Below are 19018 nucleotides of genomic sequence, written 5' to 3'. Positions count from 1 at the left end.
GTGGTTCACAGTGCACATAGGGGTAAAGAGGGGAAGCAGGGCAGCGGCATCAGGCACCTAGGAGCATTTTGAAGGAGCAAGAGGAGGTGGGAGATGACCGGTAGCCTCTATGCTGAACTGTCACAGGGCTGATCACACTCAAACACACACACCCATCACTTCTGACTGATTATTTGTGTGTTTCCTGTGACTCTCCGGCAACATGAGCTCCTCATCAGCCAACCTTCACAACAAACGTCTTCCATGTGAGTCTATTTTTTTAAAACTTCTTAACCTTTTGGTAGAACACTCTTATTTAAGATGTAGAATATGTCCATATTTGGTCAGAAGTACAGCAAACATACAGGCACACACACACACACACACACACACACACACACACACACACACACAAGCACGCACGCACGCGCACACACACACACACATGCGCGCACACACACACACACACACACACACACACACACACACACACACACACACACACACACACACACACACACACACACACACACACACACACAGACATGCACACAGATTGATCATTGAAGGCAAGTAACTCAAAAGCCGCACTGAAAGCAACCAAATGTCTGTAATGTGGAGGGGTGTAGTAAAGGTAAAACCCTCAGGCTTTTCCAAGGTATGTTTCATTGTTAATATGTCAGATTATTTCTGTTGTTGCATAAACAACATAAAGGTGTCAATACTATATTCAATGCTGTCAAACATTTGTCATGTAAGTTAGGAAAAGGGCACCAATGAACACTTCACTGCCCTTACAATGAGGCATAAGCTGTGTGTGTGTGTGTGTGTGTGTGTGTGTGTGTGTGTGTGTGTGTGTGTGTGTGTGTGTGTTTGTGTGCGTATGTGTGTGTGTGTGTGTGTTTGTGTGTGTGTGTGTCAGATAAACAGTAATGTAGATGACAGCGTGACAGCTCAGCCATTATATAGCTTCAGTTTTTTGCCTGAAGTGACTGGACCAAGTGCTGTGCCAGCCACAAATCAGGCAGGAATGTTGAATCATCACCCTGACTAATGTTCGCTAATAGCCAGCAAATATGTCAAACTCTTTGCAAGGGAAAAACACACACACACACACACACACACACACACACACACACACACACACACACACACACACACACACACACACACACACACACACACACACCTACTGAGGCAGGGGCTTGGATCGGGGCCACCACACAGAGCTCTCCTGACAAAGATCTCTTATTTCTAATGGGATTGTGGCTGCAGATCTCATCAGAGTGGGCTGACTGCGCCACAGACTGCATGCGCGTTCCACAGGCATAGTAACCAAGATTGGACAAACAGACCTGTAATCGAATTACTGTAGTCCCAGGGAGATCACTGTATGTGTGTTTTTCACTATGCCAAAGAGGATCAGGGCTAAGTCACCAGACAAGATGTTTCACAATTGTTGCTCTGACCTTAGCCCCTGTGTGCCTCCTGATGCTGTCACATCATGATTACTGCAGGCTATGTGCCCGAGAGTGGCATATCGGTACGGACAGTAAAGACAGCGTGGGATATTTGGGTGCAGGAGGAATTGTTTCTATTCTCCCTGTCTTCTTAGCTCAGTCCCACTGGACATGACCCAGATAGGAGTAAAGAGTAGATTCTGTTTAATGAGCAAATTAGAGGCGTAGAAATCCGTATCTGTGTTATCTGAGATACAAGATCAGAATCTTGTCACTGGAGCTTACTGTCAGAGATAGAGGGCATACAGGGCCAAACATTGAACATGATGAGGAAGTTATGAACCACATTATAGGTTTGATTTTCTTCTACTGAATTGATGATTTTGACAGTTGGATTCACACAATCTTATCATACTGATTTGTTTCTCTTGAGCAGCTGTGCTCTCACTGTAGATTCCAGTAAACATACTAACACTTTATGAAAAGCAAGCAAAATAATCATGGTAAAACTCCTCCACATGCGTAAACAATGTAGCACAACTGGTCCTGTGTTTGGTCTACTACTGATTTGAAGTGTATGCACCGATATTCATATGAGGACGAAAAACATCATTCCTCTGGCCTTTTTTTTTTTTTTTAGAAATTATTGGTAGACTTTCACGGCTCTCATAGTGTACTTTTCAACTTTTCAACGCTTTAAAGCAAAAAAAGCTCTAAAAATTCACTGTACACCATCTGCCTATAGCATCAAACAACAGAAAAATAAAGTTAGCCACTGGGTATTGAAGTAGCATAGCAGCTACAGAAACAGTTATTTCCCACAGGAGTTGGTCAAACTAAAAATAGAGCAAGAAGAGAGAGGGAGAGAGAATATTGGATATACATTCATCAGGTGGCCAGAAACACAATTCAAACAAGTGCTAGTGATTCTACTGAATGAAACAAAAAGAAAAACAAATGAATTATTGTTGGAGTTCAACACTGCACAAACGATCAGACAAATTTCTTTCTGAATCTTTCTGGATAGGCGGTACAATAAATCATGATTTAATTATTCAAAAATTCTCTAGCTAGTATATCATCTGTAGGCCACCCTGTCCATAGAGGCATTTAAACCAAACATTCCTGCAGTTCCTCCAGCTCCCTTACAAATATGTGGAATATGTGTGTCATTGGTAGCCATTCTTGATGAAAGGATTTTCTCAATGTAGAAAAAAACAACAACGTGTATGTTGGCACTTTGTCAACTGGTGATTGTGTTAATCAGAACGCATGACAGTGTGTTTGTGGGCTTATGGAGGGCAGTAGGACAGGACACTGACCCACAAACACTATCCTATTGTCAGGCTGGGTGCAATCCAAGCAAGAGGGCAGGAAGGAGAGGGTTAACACTGATGTCATTGTTGTCAGCTGGACACAGCTTTGTCCCAACCAAAACAGACAGATTTAATATGCAAATCGACAAAGACACACACACACACACACACACACACACATACTTGCATGCACTGAAAATATAGACCACCAGACAGACACTTAAAAACACACATCAACAGCCGCTATGAATTATTTAGTGTTATTGCAACTGGAGCCCGGTAAATGGCAGCTTTTAGGAGGGGAAATAGGGAACCAAACCAAAAATATAAGTGCCAGACACCAAACAATATTATTGTTCCATTTAATAGTGTGGCCCTCTGTCTGTTACACTTTAGTAGTATTTTCTGTTGTGCTGTATAAGAAAAGGACACAAGCGATATAATACTATTGAAACAGCGGTAGCTAGAAAATACAAAACTGTTAAACAGGAGGACAAACTTTTACTGGTGGCGTTCAGGATGTGCTTCCCAGGATGTGTTGTAGCACTCGGCAACATTTTTTAATGGTAGTGATAAATGGGCACAAGTAGTTATAGGGTTCCAGCTCTGCTCCTACTGTTAAAGCAGGATAAATGCTCTACCTGTAGCCAACCAGTCACTTCACCATTCTTCATGAACACTGAGACACTAGTAATTACTGTAACAGCCAGAGCAAGGAGACTGATCCACTAATGGCCAGCTACAGACTGTTATCAGCCTGTTGTTGGGGTCAATGTAGAGCTTGAAGGTACGGAAAAGACTCCTCTTTAACTAATAAGCCCGGGCAGAATCCATTCCCTCTATCCACACACCCTTATGTTGACTCACTTTTGGCTAACCCCTACTCCCTTCATACCCTATATTTTTTCCTTTTATTCCTCCCCCTCATTTTTGAGGAGTGTTTCCATCCTGTCTGACTTATCCCACTTTTCTTGGGGCCTTTTTTGGGTTTACAGCCAATAAGTACATTCTACTGCACGGGCTCTCTTTTCTCTTGTTGTATTTGGGAACCTATACTTGTGAGATAAAAATCCCTTTGCTCTGTAAAACATGGTGTAGTTGAATAGGGCAACCAGTCTATTGGCAGTGGCCTTAGGTCAAACAAGTGCTACCTCAGTTTCAGATCGGCCCTGCTATTTAAGAGTTCTGCTCATGTTGTTTGGCTCAGGGCCAGCATGGTAATTGAGCTGCACTGGCAATGAGATATGGAAGAAAAAAAAATTACATATTCATCATTAGTAAGTTAATAAATAAAACCATATAAACTGAAAGAAATGCACAAATAACTTCATGCATGATTGAATATATTTTATTTGATTAATTGTTTTACTTCCTGATTAATTGTAACAAATATTATTCTAATTATGAATGATTTTAATATGTATTAATTTGAGCATTTATTTGTAAATGTATAATTAGACTTTTAAACCTCTGTTTGTTTAATCGCTGTCTGTCTCCCTGGATTCTTATTGGCTATCTGATGGTGGGAATGGCTGGGTGGCAACGCATGGAAGTATGTCCAACCACCAGAGCCATTTAAACAGGAATTACCTCATCCATTTGTATAAGCAAACCACTTCCCAGAAAGAAGTCTTGGCTTGGATGAATAGTTTTTCAAATTGAGAGTCTGGCAAACCGCTCTATAATCAAAGGCAAAAGGGGGAAACGATGGTTCCCACCAGAGGAACAACTATTTACTGAAAGGGTCATAGCCAGAGCTGCTCCTTTAAACCAACAAGTGTAAAAACAACTAGATCATCTGGAGTGGTAGTTTGCTGTTTTCTGCCCTGACCTTCTCTTTTCCCCCGTCACTGGGGAGTCAGGCCGGTGAGCTCACATTTTGATAGTGGGCTAATGGCAGCCTGTGGGTGACACCGAGCCCCTACAATCCCTTCATTTAGCCCCCAGATCAATGTGTTCTTGTGCAGTTAATGCTTCTGAACCGGCATTTAAGGGTCATGTCCCTGGAAATGTGTCAGTGGCAAGATACTCGATAGCAAATTCATTGTTTAGAAAAAGAGATGTAGTCATCTAAAGACAGTAGAGTATTGAAAAGTCTTTGTATCATTATATCTGCTGACATGCTGTGCCTGTCGGGTCTTCTGAGAAGTGTGGCTGATGAGATCACAGTTTTCATGGAAAGCAAGCAAAAAAAAATTGCAAACAACAGATTAGAAGGAATCTAACAAACGTTTAATGTTAAGGCTATCCTTCAGTTATCTTCAGCATGGATTTAATATCTTCTGCTGTACTGTACGTCCAGGTATTTTCTTAGAATCAACAACTGAAACATTTCTTGGGGGCTTCTCGGAATTTTTCTGCGATCCTGCGGCAGTGTCGATGGGCGACACCAGTTTGCAAACGTTGCCACACTGAGAAATACAGAGAGACTTTTGTTTAGCCGATAGGCTTAATCAACTTTGTGTCAACATGTTTTGCAATTGCTTGAATGTAACCGTCATTAATTTACATAAAAAAGTTACGCACTATTAAGTAAAGGATGTCATTCTGAGAAAAGGTGAGTTAAGGTGAATTTAGCCTCTGTTGCATCCAGAAGGATTTCCTGTAAATGGCATCATGTTTAAGGAGTGCAGGCCAGTCCCATTCCCTTTCATCTCCGCCTTTGTCCGGCTCTCTGAATGGGCTCTTTATCTCTCTGCCCCCTCAGTGGAGGATCTGGGTTTGTCTTTATGTGGGAAGGCAGACTGACATGCACACACGTCCGGTCCGCTCTGTCTGTCTGTCTGTCTGTCTGTCTGTCTGTCTGTCTGTCTGTCAGTCTGTCTGTACCAGTCATTCCACATGTCCAGCTGGTCCCGAGCCCTGTTACATGACCTTTTCTTTCTCAGATCCCAGAGCTCTCAGGAAGGAAGTAGGGGGAGAAGGAAACAACAGAAGGGGAAGACAGAGAGAGAGACTGGCAGGCAGGCGGGCATAAAGAAGCATAACAGAAAGAAGGAAAGAAACCTGGACATTGACCTGGAAAACTGGGCCTTGACCTGGAAGTCGGACAGCATTGAATGCTTACAGAAGGAAATAAGGAAGGAGAAGTGAGCCGTGCACCTGAACAAAATGTTCAGGGCTGTTAAGTTATCTTCATCAGCGCTCAAGATGGTCCCAATTTGCTACTTGCTGACAGGTTAGCCGCATGCTGGAGTTGGACATACTTCAGTCAATAAATCGATTCCTCTTCCCTGCTTGTATACTGGGACAAGGACAGTCAAGTCCAATTACATTCCCTAGTCGAGCTTTAACTGTAGCTTGACTTAACTGTGCATGGAAGCGTACTGAGTGACAGAAATACAGAAAAAGAGAGAAGAAAGAAAGAAAGAAAGAAAGAAAGAAAGAAAGAAAGAAAGAAAGAAAGAAAGAAAGAAAGAAAGAAAGAAAGAAAGAAAGAAAGAAAGAAAGAAAGAAAGAAAGAAAGAAAGAAAGAAAGAAAGAAAGAAGTATAACAGACAGAAGTAAATGGAAAACAGATAAAGGGAGAAAAAATAGTTGGACAGACAAATGAAGAAAAGAGACAATAGGAGACATAAAAAGAGAGCTGATGAGAGAGAGAGAGAGAGAGAGAGAGAGAGAGAGAGAGAGAAAGATAGACAGAACATCAGGTCAAGCTGCAGGTGTTTCATCTCTCTTGAGTGGCCACAGAGCCTTCAGACATCTTGTGGAATGAAACCGTAGACTGTGGGTTGCGGCGTGTCTGTTGTAGCGGAGCAGACATGTGATCTCCTCAGCAGTGGACGCTGCTTGGGGCCTTACTTTCTCTCTCTCTTTCTCTCTCTCTCTCTCTCTCTCTCTCTCTCTCTCTGATTTTCCTGTGTGAGCGCTGGCACTAATCAGAGGTCACAGGGGTCGAGCGCGGCCAGGAGAGCAGCATTGATCCAGGTGATTCAATGAAAAAAAGAAAGAAAAGAACTGGATAGGGAAGCAAAATCGATGCGAGGATATGCATCTGTAGCTAACCCTTGGGTCTCCACGGGCCTTAGCCCTTAAGTAGAGACAATCAATGCTGTGATCAATCACTGTTTAACCGAGTGGGGAAAAAAAAAACCTCAAGGATAAGCAGTTTGTTTGAACCTGTATCCTCTAATGAGAAGCATGATTTTTTTTGGGGGGGGGAGAGACGGTTGCTGCACAAACATGCTATTAGAGTCCTATCCTTTTGAAAGAAAAGAAAGGAAAGTCATTTGCCCAGCACAAATCCGGGGGTTTTGTTTGACATGATGTCCGAGTTGGTCACATGGAACGAGGAGCCCCTTTTCCTTTCAAACACACACCCACACACGCACACACGCACACACGCACGCATGCATGCACACACGCACGTACACACACACACACACACACAGTCCAACAGTCACACATGTCAAACAGGTAGCTCCTGAATGGGACTGACATCTTGCTTGGTCAGCGCTGCGTGCTCCCTTTGACTTAGAGTATGTGATTGTGTAACAGTGCACGGAGAAGAGAGTGTAGCAGACTTACATCCTTGTACGTCGACACAAAGACAGAAATGCTACAATGGCAAGATGCCAAAACGATGACTGACACTAATGTGTGCATGTGTGAGCACATTTTAATGAAGCCTTTTGTCTAATATATTGCCTCAAGAAGTGAGCTTACCAAACCCCTCCTCAACTCTGCTTAAAGGTCACATATTATGCTAAATGCACTTTTTAAATGTGTTCTAACATATCCATGGGTCCACGGTGAGCTTTAAGTCTAAAGTCTACTAAGGGTAATGGCAATTGTAGCTTTTAAGGCATTTTAAAGCGGAATTCATTTTCGAGGTTCTAACAAGACAGAAGCATAATAAAAAAACTGGTTCTTCTAAAATTGATCCTGATACATTTAGTTTTTGTTCAACGGTCAATCGTGAATGCGAATGTGTTTTTGCAATGCTAAACTTGTGTTACGCTTTTAACATAAAAGACAATCAAGGCATCAGTCCCTATTGTTAAATGGCTCCGTTTGGCTCTGCAGGAACTTTCCAAAGTCCAAGATAAAAACACTGATGATGTCATTAGGGTTATCTGAGATTGGAGACCACGAATCTACGACAGGAAGCCTAAGTTGTAAAGTAGGAGGATGAATGAGGATGAAAGGAGCAATTGTGTGCAGAGAAAAGGGTTGGATCTTATCGGACTGGCTGGAGAAAACCACATCACATTAGTTCTACGGATCATTTAATTTTTTTATGTTGGTTTTATCATATTAAAAAAAAAACTTGCTAGGATCACCAACGATGTGCGCCATGGCAGGATGATATAAAATGTAATTATTATAATGAAATGAGTAAGCCTTAGTGTTAGAACAACATAGTAATGCTTTGTCGAGTGCAGCTCTGTGATTTGAACCAAAGACATAGGCCTACAGTATGATCAGTAGGCCATGTGTCAAGGCAGATATTGTTAACTTATACATTGTTGCTATCAGTTAAGGCTTTGTGTTTTTTAGTGTATATGGAGAAAATCGTTTATATTCCTGTCGATGCACTCTTACTGTACACCCATAAGTGCTGGCTCTGAGATGTCCAATTCTGCTGCCTGCCTATAGTGAGGACTAGTACCCAGGAGGCAGGTTGTCAAACAAAGCAGAACAAAACTGCAGTGACAGGTGTGTGTCCTTCTGTCACCACAGATACAGTATGTGCCTGGGCAGTGGGCACGGATCGAGGAGAGGACTATGGTGATGCAGCACTCTGAGGAGGGCAACCTGTAGCTAATTTAACATTAACATTTTATATTGACTTTCTATTTTCACTGCTTGCAGCTTTATGTTATCCTTAGGTTATTATGACCAATGCTCATCATGCGAAAGGGTTGTGTCAAGGGGAGTCTTTTCACATTGCCAGTAACAAGTAAAGTGCTCTTACTGTAAATATGCTGAGCTAAATGTCTAAATTCTCTCCTCCATTACTCTGTGGTGTATTTTTAGAGCTGCCGTGACTGCAGCTCTTAACACAGGCCAGATAATCTATTCCTTATTCCCAGTTTAAACATGGCTGAAGGGCCTCATCCAATTAGCTCAATCGCTGCCTGCAGCTTGTAATATCTCTTCAAAACGCTTCTCTAATGAGTAGTGTTCTAAAAGGGGAAACCGAATGGAAATGCACTTTGTAATTCGTACTAGAACCTTAATAGCAAAAGGCAAAGACCTGGGGTTAGTGAGAGGTGGTGGTAAGCAAACTTTGTTATCTCCTGGCTATCTGTTACCCCCTGTTTACCGTCTTTATGCTGAGCTAAGGTAACAGGCCGTTCAGTGGATCTTTACCATTACAGAGAATATCACTACAAGCTTACCTCACCTCTGCCACATGTCAATACTCACAAGGTAACCTCAAGTAACCTTTATATTGTTTCAAGTAACAGTTTATAATTGTCTGTATTAGTCCTGGAGGCCAGGGACATGGGTTACAATGTGTGTTCCCAGGAAGAACAAAACAGGTCTACTCCTCCGCAATAGTTTTAGACATTATAAACAATTAACTGAGTGTCCAGTAGTTATAGCTCTCATCATTCCTCTTGCAGTCATAATGCTGCAGTCCCCTCCCCTTCACTCGCACACATTGGACTTGCACTCAGCTTTATTACAAGAATGCTGATGAAGGGGGAAATGGGATTGCATGATGCCTCAAACAGGATTAACTTAGTAAAGAACTGGACAGCTTCTTCTTCTTCTTTTTTTTTTTTTTGCTAATCAGTCAGTGGACCGGGCTGATTTAGGAAATGTACAGGCTATTACACTGGGGACATTAGGAGATTTTGTTTAATTAGTGTTCTTGTAACAACAACATAACTTTTTGTTTTATCAGTGAGGTAAATTATAATCCATAGATATGAAGTTAAGTGGCAAATGGTGACCGATACAATTGTTTACAGTTAAGATATCTGTATTAGGATTAGTCCACCTCCTTATGTCTCTTACTTACAGCTCAATGTCTCCCCCTTCTGGCTATGCCCACATTGGACCTGTGTTACTGTAAAATGGGTCTCAAAATATGTGTCTCGTCGTAATACAATGAGAGTGGATGAACTAGTCTGTAAACCCCGTCTGTATGGTGTTTGATTGGAAAGAAACTCCACGTATTAAATATAAAACTTGGTGTTTACTGTTTACCATCCTGTGCTTCTGTTACCAGCGGAGACGGAGCGCGGCCAGAGAATCCCAGACATGGACGCAGCGCAGCAGCTCAAGTTGAGAGAGAGACAGCGTTTCTTCGAGGAGGTCTTCCAGCACGATGCGGACGTCTACCTGTCCTCTGCGCACCTTTGTATCCGAGACTTTAGGAGACGTGAGTTGGACTGGTGGCATTTGTTTCTTCTTCTTAACACATGCACATACAGATGCACTTTAAAGGTGCAGTGTGTAAAATGTATTGCCATTTTTCAGAACAGACTTGGTAGAAATGGAATATAATATTCACAAGTAGGCTATGTTTCAAGTAGTGTATAATCGCTTGAAAATAAAAGTTGTTAGAATGTGATTACTCATTTCTAGATAGGAGTGGGACACCCTCCACGGTGGCCGCCATGTTGCACCACCATGTTTCTACAGTAGCACAGAATAGACAAACTTAACAACCATATGCGTTATTATAGTGGGTGTGCTTGGAAAATGCACCTGTTGGAAGATGATAAAGAAGAACTATAGAATGAATAACTAAATAAATCTTCACCTTATCACTTGATATTGTGCAAAGACTTGAGGCAGTGGTGAATGAGGCCATCTTTAGTAACTAGCTTATTGTCCTTGAGCTTCTGTACAATTTTGAAAGGGAGGGGTTATCAAGGGAGCATTGCAATCTAGAACTTTCCCCACTAGATGCCACTAAATATTCCAATATTACACACTGCACCTTTAATACACACGTGTACATCATTTAACTGTTTGCCCTCTCTCCCGCAGCTCCGATCGGCAGCGTCTCGTCCATGGAGGTGAATGTGGACTTGCTGGATCAGATGGAGCTGAGTGAAGTCTCAGATCAGGAGGCTCTGGAAGTGTTCTTCAGCTCCGGGGGAGAAGAGGGCTCACTCAACTCCCCACTGCCAGGTATGGAAACACAGGAATGGAACAGAGATTACAAGACAGACACACTGCACAGTTGCATCCCTGATCATATCTTTTTTATTTTATTTCTTTTACTCACAGTGCAAGGAAACAACATTAACAACAACGATGAGGTCATCAGTAATGGACTCTTTCGCCATGTCCTGGAGGGTCTGAACGGCAAGTCCCGCGTGTCCTCCACGTCTTCTAACTCCTCCTGCGACAGCCAGGCCTCCAATGCCAACGGGAGAGACACGCCCGTCATGAGGTCAGACGATGAGGACACGCACACCGGCACAGTCAAGAGAAGAGCCGCATCTACTGAGACAGAGAAAGGGAAAGGCCAGACTCCAGCAACTTCTTCTTAGGACTCTCCACAATAAGATCTCCACAACTTACCTGATGTTGAAGAGTGAACTTTGGGATGAGAGCTTTTGAAAGAGACCCCTTTTGCTGCAACTGTCTTCCACACTACTCACACTCACACTGGCTCCTATTTCTGCTTTCAACCTTTCCTTTCATTTGAATTGTTGTTCTCTGTGTGTGTTTGTGTTTTGGAGGTGGGAATCATGAACTGTGAAAGTGAAGATTTCCAGTTAATTCTTACCTGTTTTTTCCGCATGTTTTATTTGATGAACAATATATTTTGTACAGTGTTGATGCAACACTTGGACAGTAAAGCGGTGACTTGAATGAAAAAAAATAATCATTTGATGCAGTTTAACTGCATTTGGCAATAGAAGGCTTCAGATTATTAAATGTACAATATCTGTTTTGGAAAGCACCACTTTTTTCCTATCAATGCAACATTTAATCCTTTTTCTAACTCTAATAAAGGAATCTCTCACAAGACTTCTCTGTTTTAACAATAAAGGAAGAATGCAAAAATGTGTGTGTCACGTGTTTCTGAGAATTTACAAGCACACGTCCTGGGTTTTTTCAAGCTGCTTCGAGGAGGGTCACACGTGTTTTGATGATGCCTGGTGTCAAGCTTTAGGATGGGCCACTAGAACCTGCTGAGCAGTGTCATGAAATGCCTTCAAACAAAGGCAAGTCCACAGAATGCTGTAGACACCATAAAATGCAAGAGTGATTAACTAGTACATATTGTGAGTCTGTCACTGAAAGGCAGCAATTTAAAAGACTCAATCACTGCAAGCATTGTTCAGTTTTTAAGAACCCCTCATGAGCAGTGACACATTATAGATTGATAGTGACTAAATAAACCATCTCTCTCACACACACACGCACGCGCACACACACACACACACACACACACAGGCACGCACACACACAGACGCACACACACACACACACACACACACACACACACACACACACATACATACACACCTGTGATTGCTATAAGTGTGTGGGTGTGTACAAATGGGGCAGGGTCTCGCCTCCCTCTGCTTAAATATCAGAGAAGCCAGTTGTCGATCACTTGGAGCGAGACGTACAGAGTAAGCATCATGATCCGCTTCTTTCTCCTGGTAAGTAAGACTGACTTCAAATGTTTCTGAACTTACTTTAATTTGAGATGAATGCCATCACTCGATTTTATAGATTTCAATGTTTGATCAAATTCTGTGTTACTTATTAGAAACATATTTGGGAAAGAAAGTGTGACATCATATTCAAAATATGTAATAAGGTTGCAAGGTTTTGTTAATAGAATTTTGCAAATCTGTCAATTCTTGTTTTTCGTTCCGTTACAGTAATATAATTTTCCAGCACTGTACTGGGCTATATATTAAGTACTTCCCACAGAAGTGTGTTCATACCTCAGCGATAGATGATGTGAAATTCCTCTTTTTTAATATACACATAACATATCTAAAAACTATTGTACAAAGGACAATATACTGTGAGACTATTGTTTCTGTGGACCTACGCTACATGTAGTGTACACTTCGTAGAAACTGGTACAACAAGTATGTCCAACATTTTATTGTCAAACCAGCTCATTTCTCATATTTTTATGAGTGGGACTCTCTGAAAAGGCTGCTCTTCTGGTTTCTTTGTCTGTTTGTCTTTCAGGTTTATCTTTTGACAAGTTCAACGTGCTCAGAGCTGCTGAGTCGTCACAGACGGGCTTGGATCATTAGCTCCTTCATAATAGAGGAGGAGCATCCGGGGCCCTTCCCTTACGTGCTGGGCAATGTGAGAAAACCACTAAGTTAAGAAAACTAGTCAGATGTAGTGTCAATACATTAATTCTACAACAATTGGTAATCCTATTGATTTCATTAAAGCCAGGCCCCAAACATCACTATTTGTGTGCAAAGCTTGTATGACAATCAATCATTTAATTGTATAAAGGTGTCTATGAGGAGCTCTTTATTGCTTCTATCCAAATGTCATCATGAAAATGAATGAGTGAGTCATGTAAATTTCAGGCTCCTCAAAGCCGACCCGTGAAGTGTTTTGGTGTTGTGTTGTATAGGTAAAAAGTGTTCAGGACTATCGGGTGAACTTTCAACTTTTTGGGGAAGGAGTGGATGAGGAGCCAAAGGGAGTTCTCTCCATTGATAAAGACACTGGCACTGTGTATGTCCACAAGCCCTTGGACTATGAGGAAAGGAAAATGCTTAAGGTTAGACCCAACACACGTTACAGCATGTTTGAAAGGATTAGGGGTAAACAAGAAAGCTGTTGGAAGCTACATATGGGCATGTGAGTGCTGTTTCAATTCAGATTTGACAAAATGTGTGTCTATGTTTTAAATCTTTGAAACCATGTCTCTCAATCCGTAGCTCAGATTTCAGTCCATAAAGACTCAAGATAAATCAGTTGACACTCAATTAGGAGTTGAGATTACCATACTGGACATCAACGACAACCCACCAAGATTTCAGAGGGATCTGTATGAAATCAGCATCCACGAGCAAGACACACAAGGTAGGTAATACAGCACACCATACCCCACGTCTTTTTTTATTTATTTTTTTCATTTCAACCTTCTTAACCTCCAAAGCCTTTTTTATTACACTCCTCTGTTTGTTTTTGAACCGCCTGAAGGGTTTTGCCATTTCCCAACAGGCTCCAATCTCCTAAGAGTTCTGGCCTTTGACAGAGACCAGCAAGGCACGCCGAACGCAACCTTCCACTATGAAATAAAATCTGTGTCCCCAAACGCAGCAAGCACAGAATTCTTCATTAATGAGTTTGGATCGATCTCATTCAAAGGATGTTTGGATCGTGAGGCAAGAATCCCTTTGTAAATACCGTATGTCACGCAGCACATGATATATCGTAAATCATTATCATAATAAATCATAATAGTAATAGTCTGAGGTGGTATTTGGGGAACGTATTGTATGATAAGGTATCTTGCTTTGGGCGTTGTCTGTTCTTTGAGAAAAAAATCTCCTTGACATTTGGTTAAAAACTTACATCATATTCCAAAGATATATTTGCAACGGAAAGGATATACCTGTAATGAACATGAACCTACTGTGCAAAATAATTAAGCTGATACATGAGAAACGAATGCAAGATACACTCACTCGTATTTGAAGAATAACTAAGCGTCTTTATTTGCTTGTACTAAGGTGGCTGAAAGGTTCACAGTGTTGGTGGAGGCCAAAGACCATGGTGAAGTAGTCAGTCTGTCTAGTTCAACCACTGTCATCATTCACGTCCAGGACGGCAACAACCACCTCCCGACCATAAGTGGACAAACAGTAGGAACATTACCCTCAAAATCTCATTAAATAAATGATAAAAAGTGAAACAAACAAATAATTTTTTTTGCACTATGGCTTCACAGTAAATAGACAGATGCAACTTTTCTTTTATGGGCTTGTCTGTAATTTCATTTACTTTTTCTTCTCCATTTCATCCTCTTCTTTTAATCTTAATTTCTGCTGTGAAAGTTACATCTTGTTTAAGCCAATATAATATGCAAGTTTGCATGTTCTTGCTATAACCCAAATAATATATCCAAACAATAAGATGGATGTCTTAATTATGTCTTCAATTATTATTCACATTTCATGTTGTCATATAATCAAAATATTACATGACAAAAACACCAGCCATTATTTAATGGAATATAAAGGTTACAACAGATGTTTCAGTCATTCTCAAAAGATTAGCTATAGACAACAATCAACTACAGTACAAGTTCGTTAGCAGCAGTAGCAAGTTCTATTTCCAGACTTCTAAATTTTTTCTCCTGACCTCTGCACCCTGTATTCACACAATAGGGCTCTGGCAAAGTCAAAGAATATGAGACCGGGACCTCTCCACTGCGGCTGCATGTGACGGACAAAGACAGACCCAACAGCCCAGCATGGAGAGCCAGATACACCATACAGGGGGACAAGGGCGGTCACTATCACTTAGAAACTGACCCAGAAACCAATGATGGATTCCTGACAGTGGTAAAAGTGAGTGCGGTTTGGGTGCATGCTTTACATTACAGTAACAACCACCTCTACTCTGACATGTTTTTTACACATGCATGTTTGTCACAGTATGACCTTTTGCACTTGAGGGCAGAGTCACCAATTCTGCAGAATGCTTGTTGTCAAAATCACTTTTATTCAAACTCAGTGAATATCTCCTCATGATCTGCTACCTGTCTGTACTGTGTGTGTTGAAAAAAAGTGTTTTAATACACAGCCTAGGCTCTGTAAACTGGCATATTGCTACCTGCGGTGGGTCACTTTTGTTAACATACCCTTTGTTAAAATACCAGTTTGAACTTATAACCTTTAATTAAGTGTAACACAAATGTGTCATCAATGACACATACAATAATTTAACAATTCAACATGACAAAGTCCTTTCTAACTCCAGCCATTAGACTTTGAGGAGGGAGCACAGAGGGAGTTGAAAATCTCGGTGGAAAACGAGGCGCCATATTTCTCCTGTAAAGTGATTGAGAAGACGTCCTCGGGCCTTTGGAAAGTTGACGCTAGTAAAGGTGCAGCTCAGCCTCACTCTGTCACAGTCTTCATTGAAGTGGAGGATACCAACGACCCCCCAATATTCACTGAGACAGTCAAAGACGCCCTGCTGGAGGAGAACGCGCCCATAGGAACCTGGGTAGAGAAGGTGACTGCTGTTGATCCCGACTCCAGTCACGCAAGTGATTTTGTGTAAGTGGGATGTTTATTCCAACATGTTTGAGCTCTTTTCTGGGACTTCCAACGGCCAAACCAAATTGTGTTTGTCAACAGGTATAAAATAGGCAGTGATCCGGCTGGCTGGGTGACGGTGGATCCCCAAACAGGTGACATCAAAACAGTCAAGATACCCGACAGAGAATCTCCTCATGTTATCGGGGTCTACACTGTCGTACTGCATGCAGTGGATTATGGTAAAACTCTAGTGTTGCCAGTTGACATGGGCACTCACCAAATGGTATTATTCGTTGTACAAAGTTTTTAGTAAAATCTCAGATGCTTCGTGACATTTTGTCCTTTCTTGGACAGGTAATCCTCCCTTGACAGGTACGGCCACGCTGAACATCTATTTGTCTGACCAGAATGACAATATGCCTCATCTGACAGTGGACCATGTGGATGTATGTGTGTCTGATGGCCCCACCACCACCAACATTACAGCCTTTGACCCGGATGAAAATCCCTTCGGAGGGCCTTTCACATTTGAACTGCTGGGGGATGTCGAAAGAAAATGGAAACTTGAACCCTCATATGGTATAAACTACTGTACTTACATACTGACATGCACATATAAATAGTAAAATGAGACACACTGAAAGTGTCTCTTATTTTTTTCCAGAAAGAATTAAGAGACCACTCCAAATGTTCAGTCTCTTGTCTCTTGTTTTACTCTTTAGAGGCATATGTTTGAGTAAAATTAACATTTTGATTTTATAATATAAACCACTGACAACATTTCTACCAAATTTACAAAAATATTGTCATTTAGAGCTTTTTCATTAAGTAATATAAAGATAAAGATTTAAGAAAAATCCAGACTGGTCTCTTAATTTTTTCTAGGGCTGTAAATATATATACTGTTTATAGATGGAAAAAAATAAAACTTAATTTGGTGATTATTTCACACAGGGTACACAGCTGGCCTGGTGAAGGCGCCCAATGTGCATGCTGGCCCGCACACAATTCATTTGAAGATTTATGACTTGCAAAGGAAGTCTGGCATTAACAACCTCAGTGTCACCGTGTGCGACTGCTCTGTGGCGCCCAACTGCCAAGGGCGACGCACTCCAAAGGCCTCTGGAGCTTTAGCTTTAGGCGCAGTGGCGGTTACCTCCCTGCTTTTAATCCTATGTAAGAAACAACACCATTGCCTTCAGTATCGGTGTAAACTGTGATATGTATTACAAGTTGAATGTTGTTCTCTCTTTCCCACTGACAGTCCTGCTGCTGATGTCAGTCAGCATCTCCTGCAAGACAAAGTTTGCCTCTTTGCAAGGTGTCGATGTATCTGGAGAGACCCTTCTCAAATTTAACATTGAGAAACCAGGAACAGACTGCAAGGCAACCGCTCAGAAACATCCGCAAACTGACCTCTGATACATTTCCAGATTTCTCGCCATGAAAATATTACTAACAGTTTTTTTTTTCTTAGTTAACCGACATTGTCCAGGCAGTGTCCACTGATGAAGTGGACTACGCCCCATCCGACTGGCACAATTTGACTGATGCAGAGCAACTAAGAAAGGTACAGATGGAAATGACAGATACTTTTTTTTCCACTGGTTAAACTGGCAAAACTTGAGTAGGTGTGTGGAAGTAAGTCAGCATGAAGTTGGTCTTAAACAGGTTTTTCCCACATGTGCTTTGGTGAAGACATTACTAAATGACTATTGCGTGTGGATCGACTGAACTGAAAATCAGCTGTTTATCACAGTTGCCCATTTCATTGTTTAATAGAACATGGAGCAAAACTTCATCCATAGATTCTCTGTAGAATGCAGAATGAAAAATGTGTCCGACCAAACCAGTGCCAACTGGAACCAGGTGATATGCACTCATTGACGGTCTAGTTATATCAGCCACAACTGTGTTTCAAATATTTTAATCTTTGCTCATGTCTGTTTTAAAAGGCGACTTGGAAAACCACAAATGGCTTCCAACACAACCAGGTAGAGTAGCAGCTTGATTTGTGCTCAGTAACTTTGAGGCAGTGATTGGTGAAACTTAATCCCCGTCTCAACATTGTTGTTTACAGACCTCGGACATGAGCACAATGAATTTCCACTACAAAAGGAACTCAAGCTATGTACAACAGGCAGCTCTCCTCACCCTGCTTCGTCAGGTTGGTAGTGTGTTTTGAGCATCATAATACTACTCTACTGGCTCTGCAAATGCATGCTTGTACCTGAAGCAGTTATACAAGAACCAGCTTTAGACTTGACTTTGATTTCTCCACTCCTCCTGCAGACGCTCTCCTCTGTCCAGGAGAGAGAGCGAGATCTACAGGACTGCAAGCCTCATGTCTACGCAGACGAAGGGGAGTGGGACAAAGTCTTAGAACTGGAGAGCATCATTCATGATGACCAGTCCATCCAGGAAGCACTAAATGACTTGGGCCCCCAGTTCAACCTACTTGCTTCCATTTGCAAGCAGCCACATATATAAAACTGAACACGTGTTATTTTGTAACCAAACACATTTGTTCTCGAGTAGGGAAATACTTTTAAAAATGTATAGACTTTGGTTGTAATGTGGATGTTACTATGAGGTTTGATTAAAATAAAATCTAAACCTTTGAATTGTGTACGTTTCTCACTTCAATTAAAAAGGTGAAAGCAATTCCATTAATCATGTTATTTAATAGCAACTGTTAAAGTCCTCCACAGTTTTCATTTTACAAGTAGGGAAAAAAAAGTTCAGCAGTCTTCCAAAATCAATTTGGACAGTCAGGTAGACAAGAATATAATACATTTGGCACAAAAGAAATGAAACGCCTGCTGGCCTGTTCAGAAGACAAATTCCACATTGGATTTCACTAAACCAACCACCAATGAATACATTTGTTCCAGCACACAGCTGCTTAAATAAATTGCTCTCCCATTTCATATAATATGAAGGTTCAAAGTTCAAAACTCCCTAAATGCATATTTGCGTTAAAGAAAATACATCTTCAAAATGGGGGGAAAAAAGGGAGGTACTTTTTAAATAAGTAGAAAACTACAATATTTACAGAAATTAACAGAAACACAAAAAGAAA

The 19018-nt window shown here is 41.3% G+C and overlaps 2 protein-coding genes across 2 annotated transcripts; both read left to right on the top strand.

The window, feature by feature from the left end:
* LOC307249348 (dysbindin) lies at positions 1-11723 on the top strand. Its single transcript, XM_080026017.1, has 4 exons — positions 1-245; positions 9939-10091; positions 10706-10849; positions 10949-11723. Exons 1-4 carry the CDS (start codon positions 203-205, stop codon positions 11212-11214), a joined length of 606 nt encoding a protein of 201 aa, XP_079882143.1. The 5' UTR covers positions 1-202; the 3' UTR covers positions 11215-11723.
* A 595-nt stretch (positions 11724-12318) lies between these two features.
* On the top strand, positions 12319-18426 carry cdh27 (cadherin 27; the record flags this gene model as incomplete). The annotated part of the gene is made up of 15 exons (XM_080026601.1): positions 12319-12339; positions 12887-13009; positions 13293-13442; positions 13603-13747; positions 13889-14052; positions 14401-14532; positions 15058-15240; positions 15653-15954; positions 16036-16175; positions 16291-16515; positions 16891-17112; positions 17201-17322; positions 17414-17506; positions 18017-18103; positions 18229-18426. 15 exons carry the CDS (start codon positions 12319-12321, stop codon positions 18424-18426), a joined length of 2307 nt encoding a protein of 768 aa, XP_079882727.1.
* Positions 18427-19018: the final 592 nt, after the last annotated feature.

This window comes from Ammodytes marinus (genome assembly GCF_949987685.1).
Source record: "Ammodytes marinus genome assembly, chromosome: 4".
NCBI classification, from domain to species: domain Eukaryota; kingdom Metazoa; phylum Chordata; class Actinopteri; order Uranoscopiformes; family Ammodytidae; genus Ammodytes; species Ammodytes marinus.
This window is presented reverse-complemented; position numbering and strand designations above follow the sequence as displayed.